The sequence below is a fragment of the Xiphias gladius genome, chromosome 8 (assembly GCF_016859285.1).
Source record: "Xiphias gladius isolate SHS-SW01 ecotype Sanya breed wild chromosome 8, ASM1685928v1, whole genome shotgun sequence".
Lineage (NCBI taxonomy): Eukaryota > Metazoa > Chordata > Actinopteri > Istiophoriformes > Xiphiidae > Xiphias > Xiphias gladius.
The window spans coordinates 7,701,651-7,714,016 of NC_053407.1; the positions used below are offsets into that span (position 1 = coordinate 7,701,651).

The 12,366-nt window shown below is 39.9% G+C and overlaps 1 protein-coding gene across 1 annotated transcript in view; it reads right to left on the reverse strand.

The window, feature by feature from the left end:
* LOC120792842 (zinc finger protein 423-like) overlaps positions 1-12,366 on the reverse strand; it is a 68,826-nt gene that overhangs the window by 29,095 nt on the left and 27,365 nt on the right. Inside the window, exon 3 of the mRNA XM_040132210.1 lies at positions 584-793. Coding sequence (XP_039988144.1) covers positions 584-793 — 210 coding nt within the window. The remainder of the gene's footprint in view (positions 1-583; positions 794-12,366) is intronic.

Genomic DNA, 12,366 nt, shown 5'->3' on the forward strand with positions numbered 1-12,366 from the left:
TATCCTACCCACTGAAAAACATACAGCACAACTATAAAACAGATATTAAAAAAGCTTTAGTTTAGTAGAGTATCAAACTAAGAAATCCCTTCAGTTATTGAGTGTAGCTGGATGTACGCAGTACTGATTGGATATTGATTTTGATTTTAAAAAAAGAGTTGAAGTTGAATTTTCTGAAAATCTCTTCAATTGTCGTAATAACCATATGAGTTGTCCTTAAGTGTTGCAAATAATAAATGTAACTCATCTGACCACAAACAGCTACGTTTCCCTTTCCTTTGTTTTGGTTCCTTTTCATATTTTTCCTCTTCCTATTATTTTTCCCGTGACAATTATCTTTTTTACCCACAAATCAAAGTATTATGTTATCCATCTTTAACCTTTGGCAATGACCATGTTAGCACACTATCCAATAAAGTGTACAGGCCTCCAAGTGCATTATGTATCTTTGACATATCATGATTTTGGACATTTAGCTGGTCTATACCCATGGTTTTGTGAAAGAGGTCAAAAATACACAGTGATGTGAGCCTGGTCAATTAGAATACACAAACAAAATCACAGTCCACATTAACAATCTTACCAGCTGGGCAGTGGTTGGTTCTGTGTTCAGTGAGCTCGGCCAGACAGTCGAAGTCCTGCTGACAGTTGTCACAGGTGAAGATGGACTCGTCATCTAAGTCATCATCATGATCTCGTTCATCACGGTCATCATGCTCCTCTTGTTCTCCATCTTCAGCACTTGCCCTCTGACCTTCTTTGGGCTCTGCCTCTCTGTCAGATGCTGGAACTTCTGAGGATACAAACAATATATAACCACAATGCTAATCATTACATTCCACTATACAGACTCTCAGGATTTTTCATGGAAATACACTAAGACTACTTCATTTTAAATTTCCCAAATATTCAGTCATAAATGGAGGGAAATCAATAAGGTAAAAAACATGTAACATAAAGTTGATTTTTGAGCTCTTGTAGTTACTGATTTACAAGCCATGACCTGGTATCACCCAAGTCATTTGTTGTCTTTAATTTTCCTGACACTTGCTTGAAGTTGTTTTCACATTTATACAGCAAAGCCTGGACAAAGATCTCATTGAAATATTTGTTTTCCTTCCCTTATTTATTATGACTTAGTTTGTCATTTTGGGCTCGTTTTTACCTGCAGAAATTATGTTTTCAATGTCTTTCTACCAGCAACATTTTACCAATGACATGTGTCACTTGACTTAATCGTACTGAGAGTGTGGAACATCACTTTAGCATGTGACAGAGTGTGTGTGAATGTGTGTGTCCTGGTAGCAGGGAGGCAGATTGTGAGAGGGGACCAGTGGAAGGCTGTGTCGGCGCAATCCTCACTGCTCCATTGTATCTCCATTTTCACACCTTATTATCACATTATAAACGCTGAGGATCCAATAGGACTGACACTGAAGACACTGGCTTGAGAGCGAAGAGGAGAGGAGAGGAGAGGAGAGGAGAGGAGGGAAGAGGCATGGGAGAGTGACATACAGTCAGAGTAAGAGATGAAAGGAAGGACAAAAACAAAGTCTGGGTGAAAGATGGTTGAAAAGAGTGAGGGAAGTATGGAGGGGAAATGCTGACTGAACTTAAATGCCTACAGATTAGGTGAAAGAAATTAACTTTTTATGTTGTTCCCCTATTGACTATGTCTGCAACAAGGATCCACTGTCTTCTGTCTCAAATCATTTAACCTTAAATCACCAGCAGAATTAGTAACCAGACCAAAATCCAATCAGTCTAACAATATTTTAAGTTAACTGTAGTGAATAATGACGAACATGGAGAACAAGATGCCAGTAAAACAATGGGCAAAGGGTAAAAAAAAAAAAAAAAAGTGAATATCTTACTACAATAAAGCAATTTTGTACCGCATAATCACTTATATAGTCTCCAAAATGACAACAGAGTTGATTAAACAGAGAACTGAAACTGAAAAGAGTTTGCAGAGGATTCACTGCAGTGCTATTGCATTGTTCTTCTGTTCTTTGTGTATAGTACATGCACTTAAGACATGTGTTACTCAGTAAAGTTAAAGCCCTGTTACTAAATTTGAAGTGCTGACCATTACAGAGAATCAATAATCTTCATTACTTTTACTGAAAAATAGACTTCTTGTAGTGAGTGCAGTTGTGGGTCAAAAAGGATTAAACTCTAATTCAGTTTCATCCAATAGGGGCCTTCAAACCTTATTTTAAGTGTGTAAGCTCAATAAAATGCATTTCTCTATTATCATATGCTATTGTTTGCTCTTCATTTATACAGTTTTATTATTAGAAAAAAGTCAAACAAAACACGGTTCACAGCTCAGCATCCAAATACCTGTGCAAGTACAATCAAAAACCATTCCACTGGCTTTCCATGTGATCATTACACGTCCAGTAAAACAAAAAACGAAAAAAGACACAATAGCTTAGTCTACGTGTTTAGGAGAGAAAGTGTGTTTGTGATCAAGCATGAGCAAGATCAAAGTGAGGTGCAAAGGCTGCATTCCACTCTGATTTATATGGGAGAGGTGTGGTGGGAAAAGAGGGATAAAGGGATGCTGGGAGGTGGGGAACAGGGGATTGAGGTGATGGGGTGTTTAGGGGGCTGCTGGAGAGGAAGACAGTGATGGAGGGAGAAAAAGAGGGATAGATGTAGGGATGGGTAAGACGAGAGGGAGGGTGTTGGCCATCTGTCCAGTGGTGAGAGCACCGTCTGGTCAGGGAGAGAAAGTGGCCCCTTGGCTGACAAAACACAGACACACACACGCATGCATGCTCACATATACACAACGCATCTATGAACACTTACACGCTGGTCATTTTGTACTCACACACAAACATACTTAGATACGGGTACGCATGCAAACTTACACAGATGCGCACATACCGGAGGCAAACTAACTTGATACATAAATAAATGCACAAATATAAAAATACACATACATACAGTACATGCGTGCGTGCTGGAATGTAAATATGTGCAGTCCTGTTGTATGACTGACAACACTTCTACTCGATATAACCAGGATGTGATGGGATAGTTTCTCAGATAGTTTCTCTAATAACTTCAGTAAATGGAAAGCACAGAATTAGATCTGCCACAGCTGCTTCAGCAGAATGAAAACGTGCTCTTTGGAATAGAACACCTGAAAAAAGAGCACAACCACTTTTTTATGCTTTTTGTTGCTCTGTTTAAGTACGCTGCACATCAACTTACAATGTATGCAGCCTGATTCAATTAGTTAAACTCAATGACAAAGGTGATTATGATCACAGTCAGAACTATAGGATGTTTGGACAAATAATTACATGTTGCCTAATTTATTTTTCAACTACTCATGTTATTCCTTAACTCTTTTATAAGTAAAAAAAAAAGAAAGAAAAAAAAAGACTTCAAACATATATATAAATGCTTTTAATTTTAAATTTGGAACTGTAGTTATGATGCACCACATACTGTAACTGCAAAATAATTTCAAGAGTCGCATGCCACACAGCAAACACCTTTTGGTAATTATGTAGACAGTCTTAACATCAACATCTAACATCTTTGAGTACTTGTTTTCTTTTTGTCTATGCATTCTTTTTATTTGGTCTTCAATCCTCAATCCCTTTGCAGTGGGATAAAGAGAGATAGATGGGTGTCAGAACAGAGGAACATGAAAGGGTGACAGAGGTTTACACAGTTGGTGGTGTCTCTATTTGTGCGTGGTTCTGTATGGTGCACCCTACCTACCTACCTCATTCCACACATGAACAGGATAATTACGTGTCCTCTAATGGATCTCAGACAGAAGAAGGTGGGGGGGCCTTAAAAAGAGTACTCTCACTCTGAGCTCCAACTAGATACAGTGGCTGTTGTGATCATTACAATTCTCAAACTGTGGAAACAGACCCCCTGACTAGGCCACAGTGTGTGTCTGTCAATTTGTGTGCGCTTGCATGTGTTCTTACAATCATGTCATGAAGCAATGACGCTAAGATTTTCAGTACAAAGGCAAGTCTAAAATAATACATTCTCAGTGAGTCAGTACCAAAAGTACAGGTGCACACACTTGGTTGGCTAAATTTGACAACAAATCTGTTCCTCTCTATTTGCCCTTCCATCCACACTAAACTAGCATCCGTACCGTGAAGCACCGTCCTATCAGTTTTGCACTATTTGGCCGAATCTGAGCAGAGAGTATGTTTCTATACACTTCAGAATTCATCCTGCTACTTCTATCAGCAGTCACATCATCAATAATCACCAGTGACCCAGTTCCATTGGCAGCCATACATACCCATGCCATAACATCGCCTCCACCATGTTTGACAGATGATGTGGTATGCTTTGGATCATGAGCCCTTCCAGAGTTCCAGAGTGTTAACAGTGGTTTGCACCTTGTGGTAAACCCTCTGTATTTACATTCATCAAGGCATTTTTTGATTGTAGACCTTGACAATGATACGCCTGCCTTCTCAAGATTGTTCTTGACCTGGCCAGATGCTGTGAAGGGGTTTTTTCTCACCAAGGAAAGAATTCTGTGATCATCCACTTTAGTTGACTTCTGTGGTCTTCCAGGCCTTTTGGTGTTGCTAAGCTTGCCAGTGTTTTCCTTCTCTTTAAGAATGTACCAATTGTTGATTTTGCCCATCCTAAATTTTCTGCCATCTGTCTGACAGTTCAGTTTAGTTTTTTTAGCCTAATGATGACCTCCTTTATTTGTCATCAACACCTCTTTGGACCGCATATTCAGAGCTCGCACCAACAGCTACCAAATGCAAATTCAACATTTCGAACCAACTCCAGACCTTTTATCTGCTAAATTTGTCATGAAATCACAAGGGAACAAGCCACACCTGGCCATGAAACTGATTTTCACTCAACTGTCCAATGACTTTTGAGCCTCTTAAAATGAGGGACTATGTCCAAAAATGGCTGTAATTCCTAAATGGTTATTGCAATATTTTTGTTAAACCCCCTTGAATTAAAGCTGAAAGTCCATGCTTCAATTACATCTTGATGGCTTTGTTTCAAATCCATCATGGTGGTGCACAGATACAAAAATAGAAAAAAATGTCACTTTCCACATACTTATGCGCCTAACTTTATGTCAGTAGAAAACACAATACAGCTATTTTCTTTAACCTGTATGTATATTTATGTGGTCACAAGCATAAAACCGCGAATTAACAGACATTTCAGTGCAGCAGCACAGGAGATATTGTTCACCTTGGTTTACAAGCAGCATTTATGGTCAGTATTTTATACCCATTACTCTGTCTAACAACAGAAAAATGTTCTTCAGTGTATTTTGGTTTGAAATAAAAAAGTTTTTAAAACTATCTGAAAATGTGAATGTGACGCAAGTAGTTCTCACATATAACCACTGTTTTCAGGTAAGTATATCTATGTTAAACTAGCTGTACACAGTTTTATAAATCAGACAGTGTTCATCTTTCTTCCTCATTTTTGTCTAATTTCTTACAAAACTCCCTTACATCTCCTTTCTCCTTCTCTACAATACACCACCCCCACCACGACGGAAAGAAGCAGCAGGCCTAATGAAAGCAGGCAACTCCCATGGGTGCTTAGGGCGCAGAGTGTGTATTAGTGTGAGTGTGTGTGCTGGGGTATTTATTGAATAGTACGACAGTGGTAAATAGTATGTGTGCGCCATCAACTCGCAGTCTCTCTTTCTTTTACACACAAAATCAAACACAGACAAACACACACCCATCAGCAGGATATAGCTGTAGTCACTCATAGACACACAAACAAACACACGTACACACTCACTCTACAGAGAACCATTATCTCTGAGTCACAGACTGTCCCTTTGCCAGGAATAACTGCACATTCTCACACACACACAAAAAAAAAAAACACACCACAAACGCAAACTCTCCAATACGAAACCCAGACACCCTGTTTTATTCTTACATCATCCGCAGAGGCACACAATAAATCAAAATCAAATCCTGCAGTTAAACTAAAGAAAATGTTAAAAATACAAATTTCATTACTAAATGAAAGCCACAGCAACATGCACAATAAAGACTAATAATTTTCACCTAAAAGCATACGTTTCAGAAGAGTGGTTTTCTACCAGCCCTTGAGTCACAGAGCCCTGCTGATTTTTATTCTAGCTGTATAATGAGGGACCAAATCACACCTGGGATGCACAGTGAATGCAATTAAATGAAATTAACTAGCTGGTAGGATAGAACCCAGCAGTAGTCTGGGTCCTAGAGACTAGGATTGAAACCCATTGTTTGGGTCTGCAAGAAAGAAAGGGGTGATTATTTGCGGGGAAAAAATAAACTGAGTCTCTTTGGAATGATCACTTCCTTGTCTACAGTAAAATACAGATCTTGTATTTAAATGCCAATATGGCATCCTAACCATGTCAGTGTTTGGTTAAATTTTTCTGTATCGGCACTCTATGCATGTTAAAGTGAAAAAAGACCATTCACTGTCTTGCATCCACAGCTATTAACTTAGCCTGAAAACTTAAATGAATGACAGCATCACACACATTTTATCAATGGATACAAAAAAAATACTGTACAGCAACAGCACCATGATTGCTTAAACATACTGTAAATAGTTGGTTGCTGTACTGATCCATGAAAGACTAGTCTTGGTTATACATGCAGGGACAATAAATTGGCTCTTATGACATTCCAGAGTCATATTAAATATTATTGGCTATATAGTTTTCATATGTAGGCCCGTGCATATGACAGCATGCAACATCAGGTAGCATGTGGAGAAATGTGGAGATGTTTTTACACTGTGCGTCTCCTGAGTAAAGGTTATATTCTTGGCTGTACCCACCAGCCGCTGTAACCGGATGACAATGGGCTGTTTATTAACAGATAAAAATATTAATATATAAATGGATACCTCAGGAATAATGAGGTCACTTTGCATATCTGCAGAAAAGATATATGCATGTGGCGTGTGTGCGGTGTACTGGTGCATGTGTTGTGTGTACAGGTGTGTGTTTGTAAGCACCCTGGGTAATTAGATAAAGAGAAGTGAATTAGCAGAGTCCACAGTGCAGAATGATGTTACACAGCCTAACCACGCCTACTTGAGACCCACTAATCACAACTCGTTAGGCTCACAGAAGAGCATGTGTGGATGCTTGCGTGTGTTAATAGCATGTGTGTGTTTGTATCCTCGCATGCATGTGTGCATGAGTGTGCATGTCTGTGTTTGTCCTCTCATTACCCATGTTAAAATTAGTTAATTGAGGTAATTAGTGAGCTTAATGATAATAAGCCGTAAACATACTGCACAGAACAGGGCCAGACAGACAAAAACTGAGGTTTTGTTCTCTGTCCCCTCAAAAGAAGTGGGCTATAATGTAAACTGAATCGAGAACCTTCAACACTGGATCCAAATACACTCAAAATGGATACACTCGATCCTGTCTGACAGGTCGTGCCGTCGTGAGCAGCTACCAGGACAAGCTGGTGGATAACACAAACTGGAACACCAAAAATCAAAACACACACAGTCAGCAGGACCACTGTACATCTCTTTATGATCCTGTAGGAAGAAAACTAGGGAACTAATGAACTCTTGGAAGTATTCCTGAACTGCCCCAGGGTGATAAAAGTGTACTAAAAGAGTGCCAGAGCTAGAGGGTAGAGTTAAAGGGGAATAAAACATACTGTAATACTGCAAAGGTAAAGTAGTTATTCAAGTTTTAGATTTGGAATCCAGGAGCTGGTACTCTGACCTGTCTGGGTGACACTCCGTGGCTAAGAGAGATGTGTATCTGCCAGCCAAGAATGCATAAAAAATACACACATCTATGTCTGTGTGAGCCTAAAACAGACTTCAAAACTTGGAAAAAAGTGTGTAGAGCCTCCAGGAGAATGTTTAGAAACCAAACAGTCTCAACACAAGGCTTTCATTCTTCTCCACATCGTAATTCACACTAGTCCAGGATTCACAGGCAACTGGCTGGGCACCACCACCTTCAACAGAGCTAAGAACCAGCCACGAGGCTAAAATCAGACCTGCATCACATAGCTTTGTTAGAGTGCCCAATGGGCAGAGATTACCTAGTGAGAACCTGGGTAATTCAAACAATATCTGCTACGCTGCACATTACAGAAAGGTACATTACAGTTACTCTCAATCATTTCCTGTGGTAGTCAAAGATTTCTGGACGTTCTTTCGCGGTAAAGTGCTGCACCTTTTTTATTGTTCTTAAAGCAGGATTCACCCTGACGAGACTGGGCCATCAATACAGATCCTTGATCTTTAAAAAGACCTCTTAAAAGAGTCTTGTATAGTGTGCCATCAAAACTTTCAGCAAAGTAAACTACAAGACATTTTCACTCTTCATGGAGGAAAAGCACAGGTGTTACTAATATTAACGATGGCTCTGTTCCACTCAACTGTTGATGAAAAGCAGTTAAAAATTGAAGTTGAAATTATTCAACTGAATCGCTGAAATTTGATTAATTTCATTATTTACACCTCTGCTTTTTCTACCGTGACATGTCAAAATGTCTCACAGGCTAATATTCTGCTTCACTATTCTGCATCCATCTATCTACCTATATGTATGACAGTGAGTGTCTATCGACACTCAGTTTGCACTAAATTAGGTACACCCAGCCTTAACTAACATAGTGTAATGCAAAAGCCCCACATAAAGGTTGTAATGCTATTTTTTGTTAAAAATGTTTTAGACAGGTGCTGATTCTACTTAATTATGGTTATTTTGGAGGCTGTAGTTTGTGATACTGTTGAACTGTATAGCCTAATTTACCTAATAACCTGGTCCTGAGTATAATATACAATATACATTATTCTGTATTTATCCAATGTGGCTGAAAACATCTACCATTTAAAAACATGACTACCATGAGAAGACACTGTCAGACAATAACTGTCAGCACAATAGCCCACCTATCTGAGCTCAACATGTTGAGAAGGGGGTACATCCAAAGAATGGTAGACGCATTCGGCACTGAGTGCACACTCAAAGGCATACTGACACACACAAGCTGAACAGGTGCAGCTGGACACAACATAGCCCTGCTCTCTCTCTTTCTCTCAGGAGAATGACTCCCCCACCCCTCTCTCACCCTCTGCCTCACTCTGTCTGTGGGTTTGAGTGTGTGTGTGTGTGTGTGTGTGTGTGTGTGTGTGTGTGTGTGTGTGTGTGTGTGTGTGTGTGTGTGTGTGTGTATATTAGGTGGTTATATAAAAAAAAATATCTTTCCTCACCACCTCCCCTTTACCTTCCACCTCTTGTTCTTTCCCCCACCATAGCCTCTGTGTGTGTGTGTGTGTGTGTGTGTGTGTGTGTGTGTGTTTTTTACAATAAGAGTCCCACCCCCGCGAGAGGAGATCTGCGCCACACAGTACCAGTCACACATAAAGACACACACTCAAACACACATACACACTCATACATACATATGCACACACCTACACAGAGACCCCTGGGACGTGCTGCGGCAAGGGAGAGCAGCACCCAACACCAGTGTCTGGAAACAGGATGATGAAAGAGCCATTCACGTCATGGAAGGAAGCAGAAATCTCTCTCTCACACACACACACACACACACACACACACACACACACTCACACTCACACACTCACACACACAATGTATATAAACACACAAATAAAAACATAAAATCAGCCAGACATGCGATACACTGACTTACGCAGATTGGCAGAAAAGCATATTCACAATGAAGTTGACAGCTGCTCACTTATCTGAATTTCTGCTGCACAAACACACCAACAAAAATTGCACAAAAAAGGGCTTAATGCTGTTAAACAGACAAAAATACAGATGCATTGTGTGCTGTCACAACCAGGCAGTAATAGTTCACACGCACACATACACAGCAACTGTTTTCCTGTGGTAGCCTTGGGGAAATTAAAACTACATTATGGATCTCCAGAGGGTAGCGGTGAGAGAGGGATAGACGAACAGGAAAAGAGAGCTAGGAACTAAGAGAAAAAGAGAGAGAGAATGAGAGAGACAGAGACAGAGAAACAGAAACAGACAGAAAGAGAGAGAGAGAGAGGGAGGGGCCAGTGTCCTGTTTATCTCAGCTCTGACCATCATAGTGATATTACAGTGAACCCAGAGAACAGTAATACTGCCTGTAATCTCTCATTGTCTCTCCCTCTCATCTTTAACATACTCTTTTTACGTTTCCTTATACATTTATCTTATTTCCTAAAATTGGTCATTCTCACTTTATAGTTGCATGGATAGATAGATTGTAACTGAGATTATGTAAATTTATCCTCCAATCAAACTATTATAAAATTAATATTTAATTAATTTGTTTGCTAATTTTACTCGTCTTACTTACTTACCAAAGGATTTAATTCATCAGGGCTCAATTTTATTTATTTTTTCATGAAGATGATTTTCCTCATAATTTCTTTTTGTATTTTCCCTTTTTTCAGTGTCTAATCATTCTTTTTTTAAGTTTATTTTAGTTTGTTATCATTCTACAAATAAAGTAAATGTAAAAGGCTCAGAAATGGACAATAGGCAAACACAGGGTCAAAGGTCAAACTCAGTTTGCATCTTTCTCCTCCCCACATCAATAAGGTGCATCCATCCCACTAAACTACACCTATGCTGAACATATAGGGTACGTTCATCTGCTGCTGAATTTGAATAGGGATTCTGAGTCATTATACTGGAGGAAATACCTCTCAGCTGATATTTTTCAAAATGGTAAATACTCCCAGAAGATATAGATGACAACTACACACAGACATACATAGAGACTTGAGTGTAGTATTAATAAACAAAATAATGTGAATTGTTGTGAAAATGCAATTCACACATTTTTTGAGTTTCAAGGACATTTGAATTTGATAACTGCATAAATGTAAACTGAAATGATCCAGCTGTACTGATACTTTTTGTCATCTGATAGGTAGAGGCAACTTTATAGCCGACCAGTCATGTCTGTGTCCCCACACACCCATAAACACACACCCACCCACCCACACACACACACACACACACACACCCACACACAAACACCCACCCACAGTTCTTAAACTGTGTATAACAATAATACCGTAGGTCTCAGTTTCTCAGTTTCAGCTTGGGGACCTGACAAACCTTTTCCATGATGACTCACTGGCTCTCTCTGTATGTGACTCTGTGTGTGTCTGTGTGTATATTGTCCAAGAGAAACAGTAAGTACATGTATATGTGTGCAATCTACAGTAGACTGTCAGACAAGAACTGAGAAAACCAAAACTCTAGAGAAAGAAAGGAGGATTTCATCACTGACACAGACACACATTTGAGACTCAACATATGATATAAGTCTGAACCGATGACTCTTATAAACAGGGCAACTCTACTGATACCTGCCCTTCTCAACTATCTTTCCCTTTCTCTATTCCTGGCAACTTCTCTCTTCTTCTCCCAGCATACTGGGAGAGCGAGGGAACAAGACAGAAAACAAGGGAGGAAGATGACAAGTTGTTTTTCTGTCCCACTGAGGAGCAGTGGAAGCAGAGGGAAGGGGAGACGGAGGGTGCTTGGGCACCTTCAGCCTTGAAGGGCTCCTCTCTGGGACAGCAAGGCCAAGGAGAGGAAGGAGGGGGAGGAAAGGAAAGGAGGAAATGTAGGAAAGAGGAGAATAGGTTGGCTGAATGCTATTCCCTCCGAGTCACCCTCCCACCTCCCTCCGCCTTCCCTCCCGTGGGTCTTTCCAAACTCAACACACATTTTCCAGAGAAAACTAAGGAGAGACAGAGAGGGAAAGACAAAAAAGAGTGGATAAAAGAAAGAGAAAGGGTATAAGTTTGTGAATTTAATACCAGGATGAGAAGCTATATTTCTCCATTCACTCACTTTTTCTCTCTCCCTCTCTTTCTCCCCCCATCCTTGTCAACACCATCTCCCAGGGAGCAAAGGAAACCAGGTCTTTTTCTTTTTAATCTGCTTGAATAAAGGATAGGCAGCAATTCTCACTCCTTTTCTCTCTCTCTCTCTCTCACTCACACGCACACGCACACACACACACACACACACACACACACACACACACACACACACACACCCTTACTTTAATATGAGCACAGATAAACAGTCAAAAAGGAATGAGATGGAAGAAGAGGGATTGAGAGAGTGACAGCTAGATAGAAAGATACATTGAGATTTAGGAAGGACGAAAGAGAAAGAAAAAGTGATGCAGAGGATGCTGGAACAGGGAATTAATGTTAAAATCCAAATTGGAAGAGTTGCTGAGTAAGGGAATATGGGACAGTATGTTTTTATGGGTGGAAGAGGGTGAAATAGGTGTGTGAGTATGTGAGTGTGTGTGTGAGTGTGTGTGTGAGTGT